Raw genomic sequence first — 23835 nt, forward strand, 5'->3', positions numbered from 1 at the left:
ATTCATATTTGACTTTTTCAAATTCAAATTCAAAATGGTAAAATATAGTGTCAACATTAGAAGCCTCATGTTTTCAGATGCCTCTCTCCCCCACTCTTGTGCACCATGTATAAATTGTCCCTACCAGACTTTTTATGTAGTCTAATAATGAGGGGATTAGTGAAAACTTTCAGTCAGACCTTTGTCTTTAAAACAATAGATTTCTGAAAGAAAGTCTTGTCATGGCTTCATTAGCTCTGGCCTCCTCCTGTGGGGTGAATGCAAACTACATTTAGTGCAATTACTTGACTAGAAAACAACTGTCAATCATTCTTAAAGGGGAAGGATTCTAATTAATAAACCTCTTTAATCCCCTCGTTTTATTTCCATTCTCCAGCACAACCAGAACTACTCTCTCCGAGCTTTGGAAAGACTAAGTTATAGCCTGCAACAAAACCACATTAGTTGTCAAGCTTGTTTTATGCACACACTTTTTGTGTCAGCATGTTATGCACACTGTTTGTGAAGAGAGAATATAGAGGAGATGCAAGGTAGCCAAGAATAGACCGGGGGTGAGACTTGCACGGCTTTGGTGTGCAGTGTACAGGACGCCGGCATGAGCCGCCTCAGTAATTGAAGAGTGCGGTATTGGAGGAAACAGGTGGAATTTTGACAGTTCGTGCTAAACGCATGTCATTTCTTCAGAGGTAGGTTCAAACCGAAATGACTCTTTCCTTTGTTGTGACATTTAGCCTACTATAAAATAAAGAGGAACATTTTAAACAATATTCGCCATACAGTGTCTCTACATGACATTTAAATCTTATGAAATGGACACTGACAGTGAGAATGTTGTTAGCATTGGAAACGACGCTTCTTTTCCACAGAGTATAGATTTGTTTTACAGTAACTTATCAGTGAAATATAAAGACAAAGATTGTGCATTTTAAGAACTTTGCATTGTAGGCTAATTTGTATATTTTACTACAGTAATGATACTAGTGCTTAAATAAACTCTAAACAAGTACTATTGAATGTCATTCAACTGTATATATATTGAATACAATATAACTATGCACATTTCTAATATGTAAAGCCTAATTCAATTTCACATTTGGACCATTTACGTTTTTGCATATTTAATCAGTATAGTAGTCTCTTATCTCTACTGTACAAAGCCATTTATGACAATACAAAAAATGATATATGGTTCCTTATACCCATATATCGTTTTTTTTCTCCATCAAATTGAACTATTGTCCTAAACTTTAAGGTGTGGACCTGTCAATCTCATTATAAACTTGTAAACCTGTCAATCTCATTATAAATATATGTAGCCCTAAATAAGATATTTCAGAGAGCAACTGGAATAGACGTGATTTGACATGTTACAGTAATACCGGGTGGTTCTACTACGACAATGGTGTCCTTTTGACCAGCCAATTAAAAAATATATATATTCAGTACCCGTCAAAATTTTGGACACATTCAAGGGTTTTTCTTTATTTTTTACTATTTTCTACATTGAAGAATAATAGTGAAGACATCAAAACTATGAAATAATACATATGGAATCATGTAGTAACCAAAAAAGTGTTGAGGTAGTCACCTGAAATCCATTTGAATTAACAGGTGTGCCTTGTTAAAAGTTTATTTGTGGAATTTCTTTCCTTCTTAATGCGTTTGAGCCAATCAATTGTGTTGTGACAAGGTAGGGTTGATATACAGGAAGTAGCCCTATTTGGTAATAGACCAAGTCCATGTTATGACAAGAATAGCTTAAATAAGCAAAGATACATGACAGTCCATCATTACTTTAAGACATGAAGGTCAGTCAATACTGAACATTTCAAAAACGTTGAAAGTGTCTTCAAGTGCAGTCGCAAAAACCATCATGCGCTATGATTAAACTGGCTCTCATGAGGACAGCCACAGGAAAGGAAGACCCAGAGTTACCATTGCTTCAGAGGATAAGTTCATTACTCTTCGAACACACCGACAGCGTCATTGTGCAAAATAGATGCAGCATCATCTGGATATGTATGCAACAAAAGTTCAACATTCACCTTCTGCTACCGTTTCTGTCAAGCCGTCTATGCATACAGTTTGACGCATACCTTCGATAAGTCCAACGTATGCACCACACAGAACGCACTGCAACTGCCTCTGCAACGCAATGCTGCAAGGCAAACGCAGCGTTTCATTGGAAATTAATGTGATTCTGGTGTACCAAAATGCAATGACGCTGTTGGTGTGATCGAAGCACCTCATGTTACAGCCCAAATAAATGCTTCACAAAGTTCAAGTAACAGAAACATCTCAACATCAACTGTTCAGAGGAGACTCCATGAATCAAGCCTTCATGGTCAAATTGCTGCAAAGAAACCACTACTAAAGGACACCAATAAGAAGAAAAGACCGCTTGGCCCAAGAAACACGAGCAATGGACATTAGACCGGTGGAAATCTGTCCTTTGCGCTGATGAGTCCAAATGTGAGATGTTTGGTTCCAACCACCATGTCTTTGTGAGACGCAGAGTAGGTGAACGGATGATCTCTGCATGTGTGGTTCCCACTATGAAGCATGGAGGAGGTGTGATGTGTGGGTGTGCTTTACTGGTGACACGGTCTGTGATTGATTTAGAATTCAAGGCACACTTAACCAGCATGGTTACCACAGCGTTCTGCAGTGATACACCATCCCATGTGGTTTGCACTTAGTGGGACTACCATTTGTTTTTCAACATGACAATGAGCCAACACACCTCCAGGCTGTGTAAGGGCTATTTGACCAAGAAGGAGAGTGATGGAGTGCTGCATCAGATGACCTGGCCTCCACAATCACCCAGTTGAGGTGGTTTGGGAAGAATTGAACTGCAGAGTGAAGGAAAAGCAGCCAACAAGTGCTCAGCATATGTGGGAACTCCTTCAGGTGAAGCTGGTTGAGAGAATGCCAAGAGTGTGCAAAGATGTCATCAAGGCAAAGGGTGGCTACTTTGATGAATGTAAAATATATTTTGATTTGTTTAACACTTTTTGGGTTACGACATGATTCCATATGTGTTATTTCATAGTTTTGATGTATTCATTATTATTCTTCAATGTAGAAAATAGTACAAATAAAGAAAAACCCTTGAATGAGTGTGTCCAAACTTTTGACTGGTACTGTACATTTAATATATAAATTATTGTGTTTTTTTTTCAACAAAAAGTGTCAGATAAAAGTTCATTAAACCCCTTAACATTGTAAATCAACATGAATGACAGCTTAAATAAAAAATGCATGTGTTGCCTCTGTCACTGGAGTTACCTATATTTTAATGACAATTCAGGCTTTCCAGAATGTTATTTGACTATATAATTTGCATAAATAATCAAAGACAGAAAAGGTTCATGATAATATTAAGAAATGTTTTGGATGAGTAATAATTTACTTTAAAAAAAACATATTTCTATAATAACACCAGTGAAGGTAACACCAGTGACAAATCTTCAAACTATCCTGTTAAAAGCAGCAGGAACAGTAACACCAGTGATGCTAACACCAGTGACAAATCTGCAGAAAATATATAACATCTAAGATGGTGACCACTGTAACTCAAACCACACTTCTTAAATTGGAAATAAATAACTTCAAAAGTATCTATATCCACAGTTAAACAAGTCCTATATCGACATAACCTGAAAGGCTGCTCAGCAAGGTAGAAGCCACTGCTCCAAAACCGCCATTAAAAAAGCCAGACTACTGTTTGCAACTGTACATGGGGACAAAGATCATACTTTTGGAGAAATGTCCTCTGGTCTGATGAAACAAAAATAGAACTGTTTGGCCATAATGACCATCGTTTTGTTTGGAGGAAAAAGGGGGACGCTTGCAAGCCGAAGAACACCATCCCAACCGTGAAGCACAGGGGTGGCAGCATCATGTTATGGGGGTGCTTTTTGGCAGGAGGGACTGGTGCACTTCACAAAATAGATGACATCATGAGGATGGAAAAGTACGTGGATATTTATTATTATTTTTTATTTCACCTTTATTTAACCAGCAACTGCGACCTGGCCAAGATATAGCAAAGCAGTTTGACACATACAACAACACAGAGTTACACATGGAATAAACAAACATACAATCAAAAATATAAGTAGAAAAATCTGTATACAGCATGTGCAAATGAGGTAGGATAAGAGAGGTAAAGGCATTAAATAGGCCATGGTGGCAAAGTAATTACAATATAGCAATTAAACACTGGAATGATAGGATGTACAGAAGATGAATGTGCAAGTAGAGATACTGGGGTGCAAAGGAGCAAGATAAATAAATGCAGTATGGGGATGAGGTAGGTTGGATGGGCTAATTACAAATGAGCTATAAGAGTCTGTAAGAGTCTCCAGCTTCAGAGATTTTTGCAGTTTGTTTCAGTCATTGGCAGCAGAGAACTGGAAGGAGAGGCGGCCAAAGGAGGAATTGGCTTTGGGGGTGACCAGTGAGATATACCTGCTGGAGCGCGTGCTGTGGGTGGGTGCTGTTATAGTGACCAGTGAACTGAGATAAGGCGGGGCTTTACCTAGCAAAGACTTTTTAATTTATTTTTATTTCACCTTTATTTAACCAGGTAGGCAAGTTGAGAACAAGTTCTCCTTTACAATTGCGACCTGGCCAAGATAAAGCAAAGCAGTTCGACACATACAACGACACAGAGTTACACATGGAGTAAAACAAACATACAGTCAATAATACAGTATAAACAAGTCTATATACGATGTGAGCAAATGAGGTGAGATAAGGGAGGTAAAGGCAAAAAAAGGCCATGGTGGCAAAGTAAATACAATATAGCAAGTAAAACACTGGAATGGTAGATTTGCAATGGAAGAATGTGCAAAGTAGAAATAAAAATAATGGGGTGCAAATGAGCAAAATAAATTAATTAATTAAATACAGTAGGGAAAGAGGTAGTTGTTTGGGCTAAATTATAGGTGGGTTATGTACAGGTGCAGTAATCTGTGAGCTGCTCTGACAGTTGGTGCTTAAAGCTAGTGAGGGAGATAAGTGTTTCCAGTTTCAGAGATTTTTGTAGTTCGTTACAGTCATTGGCAGCAGAGAACTGGAAGGAGAGGCGGCCAAAGAAAGAATTGGTTTTGGGGGTGACTAGAGAGATATACCTGCTGGAGCGTGTGCTACAGGTGGGAGATGCTATGGTGACCAGTGAGCTGAGATAAGGGGGGACTTTACCTAGCAGGGTCTTGTAGATGACATGGAGCCAGTGGGTTTGGCGACAAGTATGAAGCGAGGGCCTGCCAACGAGAGCGTACAGGTCGCAATGGTGGGTAGTATATGGTGCTTTGGTGACAAAACGGATTGCACTGTGATAGACTGCATCCACTTTGTTGAGTAGGGTATTGGAGGCTATTTTGTAAATGACATCGCCAAAGTCGAGGATTGGTAGGATGGTCAGTTTTACAAGGGTATGTTTGGCAGCATGAGAGGCTATTTTATAAATGACATCGCCGAAGTCAAAGATCGGTAGGATGGTCAGTATGTTTGGCAGCATGAGTGAAGGATGCTTTGTTGCGAAATAGGAAGCCGATTCTAGATTTAATTTAGTAGTATATGGGGCTTTGGTGACAAAACGGATTGCACTGTGATAGACTGCATCCAATTTGTTGAGTAGGGTATTGGAGGCTATTTTGTAAATGACATCGCCAAAGTCGAGGATTGGTAGGATGGTCAGTTTTACAAGGGTATGTTTGGCAGCATGAGAGGCTATTTTATAAATGACATCGCCGAAGTCGAAGATCGGAGGATGGTCAGTATGTTTGGCAGCATGAGTGAAGGATGCTTTGTTTGCGAAATAGGAAGCCGATTCTAGATTTAATTTTGGATTGGAGATGCTTAATGTGAGTCTGAAAGGAGAGTTTACGGTCTAACCAGACACCTAGGTATTTGTAGTCATCCACATATTCTAAGTCAGAACCGTCCAGAGTAGTGATACTGGACAGGCGGGCAGGTGCGGGCAGTGATCGGTTGAAGAGCATGCATTTAGTTTTACTTGTATTTAAGAGCAGTTGGAGGTCACGGAAGGAGTGTTGTATGGCATTGAAGCTCATCTGGAGGTTAGTTAACACAGTGTCCAAGGAAGGGCCAGATGTATACAGAATGGTGTCGCCTGCGTAGAGGTGCATCAGAGAATCACCAGCAGCGAGAGCGACATCATTGATGCATACAGAGAAGAGAGTTGGCCCGAGAATTGAACCCTGTGGCAACCCCATAGAGACTGCAAGAGGTCCGGACAACAGACCCTCCGATTTGACACACTGAACTCTATCAGAGAAGTAGTTGGTGAACCAAGCCAGGCAATCATTTGAAAAACCAAGGCTATTGTGTCTGCCAATCAGAATGTGGTGATTGACAGAGTCGAAAGCCTTGGATATATTGAAGCAACATCAAGACATCAGTCAGGAAGGTCGCAAATGGGTCTTCCAAATGGACAATGTCCACAAGCCATTTGACCACAAAATGGCTTAAGGACAACAAAGTCAATGTATTGGAGTGGCCATCACAATGCACTGACCTCAATCCCATAGAAAATTTGTGGGCAGAACTGAAAAAGCGTGTGCGAGCAAGGAGGCCTACAAACCTGACTCAGTTACACCAGCTCTGTCAATTTTTACTACGATTAAATGTCAGGAACTGTGAAAAACTGAGTTTAAATGTATTTGGCTAAGGTCAACTTCCGACTTCAGCTGTATATGGTGTATTACAGGTATCGTCTCGTGTCGTTCAACAATCTTTACCCTCGCTCTTTTGTTTGGGTACAGCCCAGTGTTTTTGTATACGTGTTTGTTTTGGGTGTATTAAAAACCCCTATTACGTATTCCTGCGCCTGTCTCCAAATCCTTTATACCAGTGTGACCTGAAGGCTTTACATGAAACTAACAAATGAATCATCAAATTGCCATGTTCTATGGTATACTGTTTAAAAAACATTGTTTGGAATATATTTGTCTAACATATGTTTTGTTATCAAATAACAATTAACAAAAACATATTTTGTGTCATTATCTGACATTTTTAAGTGCTTTTCCTGGTGGTGGGACAGGAAAGACACAATTTTCGTAGAAGGATCCATAATACAGTAAAGTCAATCAACCACACTTCTATCAATCTCAATTCATTCAATATCCTTGATAATGAGTTTATGCAATAGAATAAAGATGCATTACATGATCTGCTTTTTATTAATTGAATAATATGTCTCATTAAAAGATCAACTCCAGTGATCGATACATATTTTGATAAACACACATACCATATACCCCTTTAACTATTGCTCAGAGTTTCAAAACCATTTTGTGTCTGAAATTTTGTTGATATTGAATAGACTATGTTAATCAAATGATTATATATTATTATCATCAGAATAGTAGTGGTTGTGAGAGTGTTTGAATATTTTCATGTGGCTCTACTAAACGGCAGACTTGCTTCTGATCATGTGATGACTTGGATTGTGTTTTGCATGTGCAGAGAACTTGTGGAGGACATCACTTTAAAACTCATCCTTGGACCTGTTCCTTCACGAAGCTGAGCCAAGTCTACTTTTCCCTGCTAAAGTATAGAGAAAGCGTCCAAACGTTTGAATGCATTTATCATTGGATACCATGAGTGTGGTGGATGACAGCTGCCTCTCGCCCAGTAACTTCCACGAGATGGTGAAAGGAGGAGGGGTGGCGATGGGCGGCCGCGTCCACAGCATTGATGTCATCCTGGGCTTCAGCAAAGACCAGGACCCCCTGCTCACCCCCTCTGAGGGTCCAGGACCACACAAAGTGGGCGTGGATGGCCTGGGGGACCCTGGGAAGCAGGACCAGTCACACCCCTATGGGCACCTCTCAGAACAAAGGTCCTACCATGGTGAGTCTCCCAGTAGAGAGATAAACACTTCATTGGGCAAACTGTACATCACAGTTCTGATTCTGTGGCATTTACGCATGGCTCAGAATGTATAAGGACATAACACACTGACAAATTTGCTGGTCTTCATAAGTTATCAAGCCCCATCTGATAGGAACATGTTGAATGTAGAAAGCAGCTAATGCAGGATAAGTGCAAGGAATTTACTTCATTTACCATCAGCCCAAGGGGGAAATGTATCTGTCATAGGCATTATAATAACACACAATGCATTTATAAAAACATTTACACATACAATATGGATAGGGGAAGATGGCATGAGAGGTATTGCTCACATTATTCCAACCTGGACTCAGGGGTACACGTAATATACAGTAGTAGATCCGGTATACTCCAATTAATATTATATGTTTTATATATTAATTTATATATTAATTTGTGGATGTCCATCATCCATTTCATACATAATACGAATTACAATTCGTATATGTTGTGAATTGCAATTCGTGCAATATGTTACGAATTTGCTAAATGTATATGTTCCGAATTCCAATTGGCTAACATTAGCTAGATAAGGTTAGGAGTTAGGTTAAAGGACTAAGGTTAGGGTTACAGGGCTGCCAACTTTTGAACATAGCTTGGAGTGAAATTTCCTATCGTGAATGTCAGTGGCTCTATCCCCTATTCTGGGGGTCCACTTGGTTTGAAGATACTTTGAGATTATTTGGGCATGATTTAGAGTATGCTAATTGAGGGACATTGATTTACATTGGTTTTTGTTAGAAAATGCTAATATTAACAGGTGGTGGCAGTGGCTAACCATAGGATGGATTGAAGTCTCTCCTAGTCCACAAGAAACAAACATGTAATTCATCCCTTTAAAATAGAGGTAGCTCTCCAAGAGGCTTTAGGCCACCCTGGATTTATGTTTCCCAAATCCTCTGGGATTGAATATGTTCATGTGATATTAGATTTGTTTTACAAATTACCCCACATTCATTAAAAATCTAATGAATATCAATTTTCAGGTGGTTGAGGCTTGTAAAACCTTGCCAACATCTTACATAGGCAAGATATTTTGCATGTATGCCTGCCATTTCTGTCTAGCAGCTTGTGCACAATACTAAAATGACAAAACAGGATATTTGAGGCAAGGGGTATTTCAAAATAGCCTTTTCTCATTTTATGTAGCCTATATTCAACACTGCCCATAAATGCTTACAATAATGCATTATATATATACCCTGATGAAGACAGCTTGTCTGTCGATATTAGGTTATTATTAGAGTGTGCGGCTCTCCTTCAAATTTGACAAGAATGCATTGCCATCTCCAAATATATATTTTTTAATACAAATAAAATAATACCAGTATGGGGAATAACAGTATTGTTCTTTCACACTAATTATTATATATGTTAGCCCATTATAGGGGATCGGAATTGTTCTAATGACTTACATCAGCTATGGTGAAAGAGCAAATGAATTTAAAAGTAAATCTCCTGAAGACAATATGACGTAGCCACAGTCTGCCCTTACATCCAACCCAAATTATCTTTCAATGTAGTGTCCGCCTACGAGAATCAGTTACACATTTGGGTTCACAATCTGTTTGGGAAAAATCATGTTCATAGTCAGACAAATCAGGTCACTCGGACAAAATTCATGCTGAATGCTGCCTTTTCGATGTTACAGCTTAATGAACCTAGTGCTAAATTGCCAATGACCGACCAAACAAGATGAATAATATAGCCTATGGATCTGGGCTCATGTGGATTACATCACTAGTATCACATGCTGTCAAAAGAAAGCATTCTGGGACAGGAGTGACAGAAATAATGTTGACAATTGTCTAAAAACCACACTACAAGTTGCCATGCTGCTCTTTTGAAAATTGAGTTCATAAACTTGGTTAAGTAGGCCTAGATTAGAACGAATGTGCCTATCCAGTCTGCCATGGCTGTCTGCTCCACATGTGCCTATCCAGTCTGCCATGGCTGTCTGCTCCACATGTGCCTATCCAGTCTGCCATGGCTGTCTGCTCCATATGTGTCTATCCAGTCTGCCATGGCTGTCTGCTCCACATGTGCCTATCCAGTCTGCCATGGCTGTCTGCTCCACATGTGCCTATCCAGTCTGCCATGGCTGTCTGCTCCACATGTGCCTATCCAGTCTGCCATGGCTGTCTGCTCCACATGTGCCTATCCAGTCTGCCATGGCTGTCTGCTCCACATGTGCCTATCAGTCTGCCATGGCTGTCTGCATGTGTCCACATGTGTCCTATGCCAGTCTGCCATGGCTGTCTGCTCCACATGTGCCTATCCAGTCTGCCATGGCTGTCTGCTCCACATGTGTCTATCCAGTCTGCCATGGCTGTCTGCTCCACATGTGTCTATCCAGTCTGCCATGGCTGTCTGCTCCACATGTGCCTATCCAGTCTGCCATGGCTGTCTGCTCCACATGTGTCTATCCAGTCTGCCATGGCTGTCTGCTCCACATGTGTCTATCCAGTCTGCCATGGCTGTCTGCTCCACATGTGCCTATCCAGTCTGCCATGGCTGTCTGCTCCACTCTAACCGTGGGGGTGTTTTATTTGCAAACGCGCATCACATCCCCTTGGTCCCGGACCCTTACTAAACCAATCAGACACTTCAGTGTGCCGCAGTTCAGTGCAGTGGCAGGAAAATTATGTCTATCTTAGGAGAAGCTGCTGCGGTTATAATAACCTTAGGAGGTACAGTTGAAAGAACTCACTGAATTGATTAGAAAATTAAAGCAGTACTCTTTTCGATGCGTGAGAAATAAGAGGTGTGGCATGTGAGAGTGAGAGATGGCACTGGGGTTACGGTTGGGGGAAGAGCTGACATGTTAAGTAGTTGCAAAATAACAAAAAAGTTGTAAGTAGTTGCAAAAATAATAAAGTTGTCAGATGATATTCGAACATGCAACCCGTTTGGGGTTGCTAGATGTTCTACCTTCTTTTTTTCTGTCTTGTGTAACCATACCAAACATAATAATTTGAGTGCAGCTGTTTTTGTTCCCGCTCAAAGAGATGGGGGAACTAACAAAAAACAACCACAACGAAACAGGTGGAGTTCTAGGAGAGGTTTGAAAGTTGATTAGCAACAAATGGGACCTGAAAGACACCCACCATGAGCGGCCACAAAATTTGCCCAAGAGGCAAACAAAATTAAAACCCACCCCAAATTTAAAGATGGGAAGCGGGTGGGTATAATTTGTGGAATGTTCCAACTGGAATCCGTTCCAAAAACTTTGCAAATAGCAAGGTTGCCAACAAACAACGCATACAAAGTTGTATAGTGGCAATAAGATACCAGGTAGGGAGTGGGCAATTTAGTTAAGTTTTCACTCACCACGTTTATTCAGAAAAATGTCTGTCCTCACTCTGGTAGCCTATGGACAAACATTATTGGGGCGGCAGGTAGCCTAGTGGTTTGAGCATTAGGCGAGTAACCGAAAGTTTGCTAGATTGAATCCCTGCGCTGGCATGGTAAAAATGTAATTCTGACCCTGAACAAGGCAGTTAACCCACTGTTCCTAGACCGTCATTGTAAATATGAATTTGTTCTTAACTGACTTGCTTAGTTAAATAAAGGTTCAACAAAAATAAAAAATTAAGAATGAACTATGTGGTGAGTTGAGGCCTATTCGGCAGCTAGTTAGCTAGGTGAATTGATCATGCTACTTTGTATGCGTTGTTTGTTGGCATCATTATTTTCAAAGTTTTTGGAACAGATTCCTGTTGGAACATTCCACAAATTATACCCACCCGCTTCCCATCTTTAAATTTGGGGTGGGTTTTAATTTTGTTTGCCTCTTGGCAAACAATTGCAATTTTGTTTGCAATCCAAAAAGTAGAGCAAAATTAGAACAGGGAAGATCAGATACAGGATTGTTTTTTTAGAAATCAAATAGGGAGAGCCAACTAAAAGGTTCCACATCGCTCAAGCCAACTGGAGCACTGTGCCAGCTGCTCTTAATAAATCCTCTTGCCGCTCAGATCCCTTTAGCGGGATCATTTTCGTCTAGATCCGGTGAATTGTTTTCTATCCTAATCTGCCAATTATATGCATATTCTAGTTTCTGGGCCTGAGAAATAAGCAGTTTACTTTGGGCATGTTTTTCATCCAAACATCAAAATACTGCCCCCTAGCCTATATCACAACACCTTCTGATTAACGAGATCAGAGCAGGTGTATCACATACTGACTAACGAAGTGACACCAATTGGCGAGTCCAACGTGCTAACGTCCAACCAATGGAAAAAAAATAAACCGAACCTTTAATACTAACCCTTCATTTCTCCTTAGTGGACCACAAAGTGCGTAGGAGGACGCCTGAACTTGCACACTTCCCTTTTAGTGATGTAATGATTTACTTAAGTCAGTAAGATTTTATTATTTCCATTGCATCAATGCGTTGAGGCAAAGATGACCTCAATGGCTGCATGAGTTGTAGCCCTGCAGACAGTCTGTTTCTCTCACATTATATTGTATCTCTATAGGGGTATTGTACATGACATGTTGCTGTACCTTGCAAAAACTGTGAAATCATGCTGATATTGAGAGATAAACTACAAAACAAGATGGTCAGGGTGTTTCACCCAAACCCCATTCCCTTGTGGAATTCCCCTAATCTTCTGTTGGACACATGATATTGTACAGTAGTGCAGTTACATTTTATTAACATTTTATCTCTGCATGAAATGTGGGACATCTTTTTATCTCTGCCAGTTTTGATATTCTGGTTCTATGGGATCAAAAAAACAAAAAGTTTGATGAAACACGCAGCACAAATCAGCATTTGTCATGACTCATGTCTTTTGTTATGGTTGTACCAATTTACTATAAAATATTATCATTAATGTTTAATTTACATTACATTTACATTTTAGTCATTTAGCAGATGCCCTTATCTTGAGCGACTTATAGTACTGAGTGCATATATTTTCGTGCTCTTTCGTATTGGTCCCCGTAGGAATCGAATCCACAAAGCTGGAGATGCAAGTGAGATGCTCTACCAACTGAGCACTTGGTATTCAGTACTAATTTACATGTCCTTAACACATAACTAACTTGTTAGTCACCCCTGTTCCGTCTGAATGGGCACTTCGTACTACATTGCATCACTTTGTTCCCTCCACATTGAGGTTTACTGCTGGACTGTTAACATGTCAAGATCTTTAGACGGGTGGTTCCAACAGGCTGACAGGCAGTGAGCTGGTCACTGAACCCAGCCTGACCTCTCCATTGTGTCACTATGGGCATTGTCATAGGCTGTTAATGAGAGAAAGATCAATGGACCCCAAAATACTTCTAGCTGCCCCTGTCTGTTAATTTAAGGTTTTGCTTGGCTTTCTGTCTGGATTCTATCAGGCACTGGTTCGATATTAAGATTCATTTAGCAGGATTTGATAATGGTCGGAATCCACTAGTGGGTTTAAAGTTGGTTCCTACTGGGTCATGGGTTTGAACTGGGCTGGGGCTAGCCATATTTGGTTTGGTGACGGAGCAAGAAAGTTTTGGCTAAGTATTGTAAAACGAAGCCCCCAAAGAATCCCTTTCCCTCCATGTGCCAAATGGGTAGTTATAAAGTTATATGGTCAATGTGAACTGATAATGAATATCACCCACAATATTAACCCAAACTGACACACTCTTACTTTTATGTCTGGGGAAAATTACAGAATTGACGTGTTTGAAGTGTCCCAATAGATAATTTGTTTACCGATAATTTATTATACAGTACAGGACTAATGCATAGATCACTGCTATGATGACAGATGCGTAGAGGGGGCAACTGATCTGATGGTCATCTTTGTGCCTGATTTAAATTTGATTACCCTTTGACTAAAGCTAATTCAGCCAGCATGTTACGGCTTTACCCATTTCCTTGCAATGATTACAGTATTCTCCTGATTATGAAACTGATACAAATGAATGTCCTGCGTAGATTAGAGTTAAGTATACGTGGGCGCCATCAGAGGAAATAACAGGGTGCATCTGTTTCCCTCTGAAGAGGGAAATCTGCAGTGAAGGCCTTAGCAAGTCAGTGACACGTACAGATGTAGGATCTTAATTTGATCACCCTGTTGCAGGAAATGCAATGCAGGAAATTTCTAACTTGTAGTGTGTTTGAGGTTTAAAAATAATTCAGAAGTTTGTAATTTCCACTTAGAAATGTCAGACTTGATTTTCCCTTACAAAAAATACATCAACCCTTACAAAAATGTCCATGAAATATAATCCACATAACAATTCACATTTCCTATTGCTGCAGGACTGTCTCAAATTAAGATCCTACATCTGTATGCTGTGCAAGCATGCTTTGTTACAAGGCTGAAGGATAATCAACTTGTCTTTGCATGCATAGAGTAAGACACACTGCTTTGACACGTGCAATTTACAGTAATCTGACATAACTCGTTATAAACTACAACATATCCATATCAGATGATATTCCTTTCTTTAGATTTACAGGAACCTGGGATTGCCTCTTCATCTTCTCCACTGGTTTTCTGTACTGTGCTACTGCTAACCTAGATACCAGCCTATAGGTCTACCGCAGACTATTTTAATCTCCATCAATTTGCTAAGGGGTGTTTTTAAGTGTCACATTGAAGTATATTGGTCAACCTCCTTTTGTCAACTTCAGCTTCAATGACCTACAGTAGCCTATTGTTGCAGGTGTCAAATCAATGTGTGCTCTACTGGAAAGTTGTCAGAACATACACTGGTCAAGTTATTAATGGGTTGTGGAGCTCATTTGAATATCCCATGTTTTCAGCTTTTGTCCAACCCTAACCCTTCAACAGCTAGACCTTTCATTGAATGGTCATTCCCATTGGCCATTCACTCACACGTGATTACAGAAATTGTGAAAAATCTCTGTCTAGCCAAGACAGACATGTTGATTAGACATAACATAAGGCTGATGATAGGGGAGCTTAAAGCCAACAGTTGGCTAACAAGCTAAGGATACTTAACTGGGTAAAGCTTTAAAAAATAACAACTTACATTTACACAGAGAAAGTCAAACAAGCTTGTTTGGGTAAATCAAAAGGAGTCAAAGTAACTTTGTTAATGTATTAAACATATTTGAATCTCTTCTTTCTCCCTATCGGCTCTACAGATTCAGTACTGTACTCAGATAAGTGTGATGGGGACATGAGTGAGCTGAGGAAGAATGTGGACAGCAACGGTGGGAAGAGTCCAGTGCCCTGCGAGGAAGAGCGGCCCAAGAAGAAGCACCGACGCAACCGCACCACCTTTACCACCTACCAGCTGCACGAGCTGGAGCGTGCCTTTGAGAAGTCCCACTACCCTGATGTGTACAGCCGCGAGGAGCTGGCCATGAAGGTTAACCTCCCTGAAGTCAGAGTTCAGGTAGGTTTGTCCACCACTATACTGTTACTGTGCTGTGCTCTGGTCAACTCCTCTGACTTTCTAGCAAATCATTGTGACAACAGCAGTCAGTAGTGAGCTCACATTCGTACAAATCTGATCAGGTACAACCTTGGTCCAATGTGAATTTTTCCCCTAGTTAAGTTGTTTAGAGCTGAATACAGTGGACAAATTGCTTATGCTTTCGTATAAAAAAACATCACTGGGTCAGAAATACATCTTTTCAATCTTTAGATAATAATCATGAGTGATGACAGGACTTTAGGGCAGATTTCTAGATCCTCAGGAGCTTCGGGGTCTCTCACAGCATACGTTGCATTATAAATACAAGTGACAAAGAAAGCCATGTCGTGTCCCCAATGGCTCAGGTCTCTGGTTTCCTGAGGATAGACATTAGAAGCTTGTCTTAGCATGGCAGAGGGCCGTCTTATAGTAGAGTCTAAGGGCCGTCTTATAGTAGAGTCTAAGGGCAGTCTTATAGTAGAGTCTAAGGGCAGTCTTATAGTAGAGTCTAAGGGCAGTCTTATAGTAGAGTCTACGGGCAGTCTTATAGTAGAGTCTAAGGGCCGTCTTATAGTAGAGTCTAAGGGCAGTCTTATAGTAGAGTCTAAGGGCAGTCTTATAGTAGAGTCTAAGGGCAGTCTTATAGTAGAGTCTAAGGGCAGTCTTATAGTAGAGTCTAAGGGCAGTCTTATAGTATAGTCTAAGGGCAGTCTTATAGTAGAGTCTACGGGCAGTCTTATAGTAGAGTCTACGGGCAGTCTTATAGTAGAGTCTAAGGGCCGTCTTATAGTAGAGTCTAAGGGCCGTCTTATAGTAGAGTCTAAGGGCAGTCTTATAGTAGAGTCTAAGGGCAGTCTTATAGTAGAGTCTAAGGGCAGTCTTATAGTAGAGTCTAAGGGCAGTCTTATAGTAGAGTCTAAGGGCAGTCTTATAGTAGAGTCTAAGGGCCGTCTTATAGTAGAGTCTAAGGGCCGTCTTATAGTAGAGTCTAAGGGCAGTCTTCTAGTAGAGTCTAAGGGCAGTCTTCTAGTAGAGTCTACGGGCAGTCTTCTAGTAGAGTCTAAGGGCAGTCTTATAGTAGAGTCTAAGGGCAAAGTATTAAAGCAGGTTGAAATGATTTAAGATTGGCCTGTACAGGTTAAATACCTCATGCTGTAAATATAACTATAGCTGTTGTGCACACAGGCCTCATTGACATTATGGTCTTCTGCTGCTGAGTATTGATAGGACATTTTACTTAAGGCCTCTAAGATGCTCCTGTTAAGGCCTCTAAGGCCAGCTGTTTTTAGTCAAGATGTTTGTGTTTTCAATGTAATATGTAATTGTTGTACTGTATGTGTGTTTATAGTTTTGTTTAATGTTGTGTTAGTGTATGTAAGTTGTTTTGTCTGAAACGTTGTTCCCCTTGCTGCTATTGGACCAGGTCTCTCTTGGAAAAGAGATGTTATCTCAATGAGATTTAAAAAAAAATAAATACAGGTAAAAATAAAAAATCAGCAGATTACCATGCCCATAGGTGTCACTGTCCAAGCCTTGCTGACAATGGATCGGGTCCCAGGTTCTCTAGGGCAAGGATCATCAAGTAAATTCAGCCGCGGGATGATTTTTTGTTGAGCGGATGGTCGGGGGGCTGGAACATAATTAAACATAATTTGCAGACTGCAAATTGACCGCATGGAGCCCAAACAGATATAATATTTGACTAAAACATAATAATTTCAAGCCTTGCCTGCATTTGTATATGATCACATGTCTCTCTATCATGCGTGGGAATACTTGGGAACAGATTTCCTAAATTAAAATCACTGATTTCCAGGTGTTTTTACAGTCTATGTCCAACAATGAAAATTCTAAGAATTGGGAAACCCTGCTTTAGGGACATCCCAGAAAATGTGCAAAGTGTTACAGCAGGGGGGAGGATAAATGTGAAGGCCAAGGCAATTGAAGGTCTCTTAGTGTTGCAATATTTCAGGAACTTTCAATAAATTCCCTGGTTTCCAGAAATCCTGTTTGGAGGATTTGGGATTTCATGCTTACTCCCTCCTGATTCCAACCGGGATTTCGGAAAAAACAGAGAATTTATTGAAATATTACAGAATTTTGCAACCCTAACTGGTCTCAGAACAATTACATTTAGTAATAGTTTATTAATTTATTTGATACCAAGCCTCCAAAATAGGTAGCTTGATAATGCTAATATTAGCACTAAACTAATCCCATTTGGCATCAGTTGAAATGCTCTGTGCTGTAAATACTCTACCCTATAAATCCAAACCCTCTACCTTCTTCTAGGTTTGGTTTCAGAACCGCAGAGCCAAATGGAGGCGCCAGGAGAAGCTTGACGCCACCACCATGAAGTTGCACGACTCACCCATGCTCTCATTTAACCGGCCGCCCATGCACAGCAATATGGGGCCCATGAGCAACTCCCTGCCCCTGGACCCTTGGCTGACCTCCCCTCTGTCCAGCGTCACCCCAGTTCACAGCATCCCAGGCTTCATGGGCACAGGCCAGGGACTGCAGGGAGGCTACCCCAGCCACAGCTTCCTCAACAGCCCTTCACCCATGGGCCAGGGGATGCAATCCATGACACCTCCTCCGTACCAGTGTTCCGGTCCCTTCACCGACAAGTATCCAATGGAGGACGTGGACCAGAGGAGCTCCAGCATCGCAGCGCTGAGGATGAAAGCCAAGGAACACATCCATTCCATGGACAAAACCTGGCAGCCCATGTGATGGGATATTGACACTGTGTTTGCAGGCCTGATTGGGATTTTGGGTCCATGCTAATGCCTTTTTCCATGCGACAGGATTGCAGTGATGGCACCGAGAAATGCACAGTTATGACTCCTGATATATCTAAGATTTCCAGCACCAGCGACCTTTATATTAGAATGGTTCTTGGTCTCTGTTTTGAGTTCCTTTTCTACTAGTAATGTGAAGGATTGGAAATTGATGCATATTTTGTGTGCCACCACCCAGAAAGTACCCTATGACTCAGAATGTCAAGAATGGCCTCGCAAATGTAAATTAACAAGCAAGCATTTTCCAAAAGGACTGCAAGGACTTTTTTAACTAAGTTATGGTGGAAGGCAGCGAGACACACGTGTTACTTGATTTTGTATGTTGTTTTTTAAGATGAACTTTTATGAAGCAACTGGAACAACGATTCCACTAGACACTAATTGCCCTTTATGGCAACTTTTTGATTTGGATCCTTATCTCAAAGTTTGGATGCCGTAACCAAGGCAACACATACTTCCTCAATATTCCTGTAAAAATGCAAAGCCTGTACACGCTAGTTAAGTTTGTAATGCAGACAACTCAGACTGTCCATGTGTTAATTTTGTTACTCATTATTTAACTTTTTGTAAGAGTAGTTTTAATATTTTGTACCTTGCTGTTAGCCATGAATCTAATAATGAAGTCCCCTCCAGATCCTTTCACAAAATACATTTTGTAGTGCTCACACACGGTCACATTTAACTCTGCAAATTAAGGTTTGTGTATTTTTGTAATTAATCCAAATGTCTAATTTGTCATGAATGTTATGGGTCAATTAACCAGTCATTCTCTCAGTATTTGTGATTGGACATGCCATGTCTCCCATAATAGTAGTTGAAGGTTGCGGCGGTGTGAATCACTATGTCTATGACCCTGAAAAACATAATCATTCATCTAGTTATGATGGTCAGGTTATTTCAACACCTGAAGAAAAAGAAAACAAGGGCCACCTCCCCGAAGACCACTATATTTCTGTCTGTGGTAACTGCAGTTACAGTGGAGAGCCTCTGTCCACACTGTGGGTTGTGGGGTCATGGTTGATATGTCCTGGCTCTGGCTGGATTACGCTTTCAGCTGAGGATGCGTAAGACAATCTGTCATGCTATTTCATTTGAAAAGACGTGAACATGTTTTAACACTCAATCAACTCAACTGAAAATGATTTAGTCTTAATTGACTAAAATTATGATTGTCCTGAGACTAACTCCAGACTGCATACACACACAAACACCCCAGACAGCACACACACTGATATCAACAACTTCTTTCACAGAAATGCTGGCAAGTCAAACAACGTGAGGCTCTTGTTCCTTGAGAATGGGTCTTGAGGAGTGGTACATATCAAAATCCAATCTCTGAATTGTATGGCACCCTCAGTGTGTGACATCTTGATTAACTGAGGAAGAAAATATCTGTTTTAGTTTTGGATTGGAGCTGTTAAACATGTTTGGGTCAGTCAAACAGAGAGTTCTATGGCGTAAGCCTCGTACAGAGAGAGAATGGAAGCCAGGTGACCTCCTTCTTACACAGTAGGGTTTGGAAGAGGACAGGGGGACAGAGCGAAGTGGCCACTAAAGTAACCTATTTTTGTCTCAGTGGCTGTTGGAGAAGGCAGCTTGGCCTTCCGTCACTGTGTGTACATGCAGAGCAGCAGAAGGAGAATGGTCTGATGTCACCACACATAGTTTTGTCTTTGTTGGCACAATTGATCCAAGACCATCTTCTTTGTCTAAAGTTCAAGGGGGAAAATGGTCAGACTGCACTAAATAGGCCTCTGGGAATGAAAAAAGAGCATGATTTGTCTATTTTATCATGAATGTTTTTTTGTAATTCTACGTCCAAGAGATGAGCTACTACATGGGGTGTACAGGTCCAATGTGGCATTATGTTTTGATAATGACTGCATGTATATTTAATATGGCATTGGGGAGATTGGGTCCCCATTAACTGGTTTGTGTATGGTAAAACTTTTTTTACTCCAACCACCCCTGTATACGGCACATTGTAAAATGACAATATGTCATATATAGGGCTAGGTAGAATGAATCATTTCTGATGGAAAATAATTTAGCAATTAGATTTTTCTGATACTTTTTACAGATATTAACATTATTTATCCTAATGTAATTGAATAGGCACGAGGGATAACATTTAATTATTTTAATTTCAGTGATATTTTTTAGACTATTACAATATGAAGGAAATCAATTCCTTTACACAAAATGTATATTGTTGCAGCATTTGATTTAAAAGGAACCTCAAAATGGCTTTGCTTCCAGACTAACAGAGAACAACTGTTTGAAAAAGTTGCAGACTCACCACAGACTTGTCAATTCATCCAACTTACTGTGAATTTTCCAAAGTATTTTCAATGTATTACTGCACCTATAAAGCTGTCTTTTTGTCATAGACGGTAATAGCACCATCGGACAATACTTAAAATAATATATATATATTTTTTACTGGTGTGTTATGGGATTCTATGATAAACTCTCACTATCATCATTGTTGTTTTGCTAATTATGCCCTAATACAGTTGAAGTTGGAAGTTTACATACACTTAGGTTGGAGTCATTCAAACTCATTTTCAACCACTCCACAAATGTCTTTTTAACAAACTATAGTTTTTGCAAGTTGGTAAGGACATCTACTTTGTGCATGACACAAGTAATTTTTACAACAATTGTTTACAGACAGATTATTTCACTGTATCACAATTCCAGTGGGTCAGAAGTGTACATAATACACTAAGTTGACGGTGCTTTTAAACAACTTGGAAAATTCCATAAAATTATGGCATGGCTTTAGAAGCTTCTGGCTAATTTACATAATTTGAGTCAATTGGAGGTGTACCTGTGGATGTATTTCAAGGCCTACCTTCAAACTCAGTGCCTCTTTGCTTGACATCATGGGAAAATCAGAAGAAATCAGCCAAGACCTCAGAAAAACATTGTAGACCTCCACAAGTCTGGTTCATCCTTGGGAGCAATTTCCAAACGCCTGAAGGTACCATGTTCATCTTTACAAACAATAGTATGTAAGTATAAACACCATGGGACCACACAGCCGTCACACGGCTCAGGAAGGAGATGCGTTCTGTCTCCTAGAGATGAACGTACTTTGGTGCAAAAAGTGCAAATCAATCCCAGAACAACAGCAAAGGACCTTGTGAAGATGCTGGAGGAAACAGGTACAAAAGTATCTATATCCACAGTAAAAACGAGTCCTATATCGACATAACCTGAAAGGCCGCTCAGCAAGGAAGAAGCCACTGCTCCAAAACCGCAATAAAAAAGCCAGACTACGGTTTGCAACTGTACATGGGGACAAAGATTGTACTTTTTGGAGAAATGTCCTCTGGTCTGATGAAACAATAATAGAACTGTTTGGCCATAATGATTGTTATGTTTGGAGGAAAAAGCAGAAGAACACCATCCCAACCGTGAAGCACGGGGGTGGCAGCATCATGTTGTGGGGGTGCTTTGCTGCAGGAGGGACTGGTGCACTTCACAAAATAGATGGCATCATGAGGAGGAAAATTACGTGGATATATTGATGCAACATCTCAAGACATCAGTCAGGAAGTTAAAGCTTGGTCGCAAATGGGTCTTCCAAATGGATAATGACCCCAAGCATACTTCCAAAGTTGTGGCAAAATGGCTTAAGGACAACAAAGTCAAGGTATTGGAGTGGCCATCACAAGCCCTGACCTCAATCCTATAGAAAATCTTTGGGCAGAACTGAAAAAGTGTGTGCGAGCAAGGAGGCCTACAAACCTGACTAAGTTACACCAGCTCTGTTAGGAGGAATGGGACAAAATTCACCCAACTTATTGTGGGAAGCTTGTGGAAGACGACCCAAAATGTTTCTCCCTATGTTAAACAATTTAAAGGCAATGCTACCAAATACTAATTGAGTCTATGTAAACTTCTGACCCACTGGGAATGTGATGTAAAAAATTAAAGCTGAAATAAATAATTCTCTCTACTATTATTCTGACATTTCACATTCTTAAAATAAAGTGGTGATCCTAACTGACCTAAGACAGGGAATCCTTACTATGATTAAATGTCAGGAATTGTGCAAAACTGAGTTGAAATATATATATATGGCTAAGGTATATGTAAACTTCCGACTTCAACTGTAAATAGGCTGTTCATTTTTTCCTAATTTACTTGCAGTTGTCTAGTTTTTATGTCTTATGTTGTTTTCTTTAGCTCTTAACTCTTGTCAGATATTTTTGGGACCTCACGCCCAACAGAGAAACAGGGTTAGTTTGCACATTAAAAGATATGTTTAGAAATGTTTTTTCATTATGTGGTACTGGGACCAAGAATAAGCCAAAGTTTAGATATTGTTTAAAAAATGCACTAGAAACTTCAGAAGTTCATTTTAGATTCATATCTGAAAATATACAGGACACTTTTTAATTCCCTGTATAACAATCCATTTGTAATGTGTTCTTGTTCTCCTACTGTTTACTTTGATTTTGTCTGAAATGTTGATGTCCATGTTCTGGAAAAATGTCATATCTACTTAAAAAATAAACAAATATAGTTTGATATCATATTTGTCTCCTGGCTCCGTTATCCTACCTACTCTATAAATCCACTGACTGTGAATATCGATCTACTGTAATCTTTGAATGTAAACGGTTGACACTACAGTATGGTTTCTGAAGTAGGATAATACAGCTCTGTAGCAGTAGGCTTACTATAGTATAGAGGATGGGATCTAACACACAGTGAATAGTAGCCTCCCCCCCACACCCTCATGTCCCCTGATCTCTGGCTGGTGGCTTGGTGCCAGCCCGTTAGAATGATGAGGCTCCAATCAATCAGGCTCCCGGGGGGGGGTCTACAGGGGCCGCTGCTCCCTAATTGCCCCCGGGCGCTGCCGCTGCAGCACATGTTCACAGTGGGCTGGTCCTGCCGCACTCGCCTCCCCATCGTGTGAACCACACTCCCTGTCAGATGGGAGCCCGGAGAACCTATCATCGGGGCCATCTGGGGCCAAAAAAGAGTGAACACAACAGAATGTTAGAAAAAAACTTGATTTTGCTATGAAGGTTCTTTTTGGATCTGTGTGTGTTATAAATTTCAACTACCTGGTGTTTTTTTATAGAGGTAATTTAATGACTCACGTCCTTTGACTGATTCTAAGCAAAACTTTGGAGAAAGTGTTAGGATTTGGCAATCAAATGAACAAGTAAGCCAAAAGATTCATCTTCAAAAGTAGTGTGGTTATAGGGGATTCTTAATAAAACAGGTTTTCCTTTGATGGCAACAAGTAGTAGTCTCTCTCATCATTAAAGAACAGCTCACTGCACACATGCTGTTATATTGTTCTTGGAGATCCTATCTATCCAGTGTTCTTCAACAAACAACACTGTGTGGATGAGAAAACTGCACTGTAAAACAATTTTTTCTCTTGCCGTGGGAGGACATCCTAATCGTGAGGGGATAGAGTGGGGGTGGGGGTGGAGGGGGCAGAGGGAACAAGAGAGAGAGAGTGTAAGCAAGAGAGAGAAAGAAAGAGAGAGAGAGACGTGAGTGTGGAAGCAAGAAGAAAGAGAGAGAGAGCGTAGAAGTGAGAGAGAGAGAGAGAGAGAGAGAGAGAGAGAAGGGTTGTAGTAAGGGTGGGATGGCTGCTCATCAGAGTTAATGATGTAGAAAATCTCCCAATTAGAGCCTTTTCCTGAGGACCAGGATGAGTTCAGAGCGTGGTTCTCTGACAACT

At 40.4% G+C, this 23835-nt stretch overlaps 1 protein-coding gene across 1 annotated transcript; it reads left to right on the plus strand.

Moving 5' to 3' along the window:
- The first annotated feature begins 388 nt into the window (after positions 1-388).
- LOC115109199 (retinal homeobox protein Rx1-like) lies at positions 389-22663 on the plus strand. The gene is made up of 4 exons (XM_029633869.2): positions 389-686; positions 7501-7887; positions 15038-15291; positions 17605-22663. The coding sequence occupies exons 2-4, from the start codon at positions 7614-7616 to the stop codon at positions 18046-18048; spliced, it is 972 nt and encodes a 323-aa protein (XP_029489729.2). The 5' UTR covers positions 389-686; positions 7501-7613; the 3' UTR covers positions 18049-22663.
- The last annotated feature ends 1172 nt before the right edge of the window (positions 22664-23835 follow it).

This window comes from Oncorhynchus nerka, linkage group LG25 (assembly GCF_034236695.1).
Source record: "Oncorhynchus nerka isolate Pitt River linkage group LG25, Oner_Uvic_2.0, whole genome shotgun sequence".
NCBI lineage: Eukaryota > Metazoa > Chordata > Actinopteri > Salmoniformes > Salmonidae > Oncorhynchus > Oncorhynchus nerka.

Bases quoted from the DNA above. Each gene is read 5' to 3' on its own strand.
- LOC115109199 (XM_029633869.2), top strand. From the start codon at position 7,614: ATGCATTTATCATTGGATACCATGAGTGTGGTGGATGACAGCTGCCTC. The intron at 7,888-15,037 runs GTGAGTCTCCCA...TCGGCTCTACAG, and splicing joins AGAACAAAGGTCCTACCATG to ATTCAGTACTGTACTCAGAT. The intron at 15,292-17,604 runs GTAGGTTTGTCC...ACCTTCTTCTAG, and splicing joins TCCCTGAAGTCAGAGTTCAG to GTTTGGTTTCAGAACCGCAG.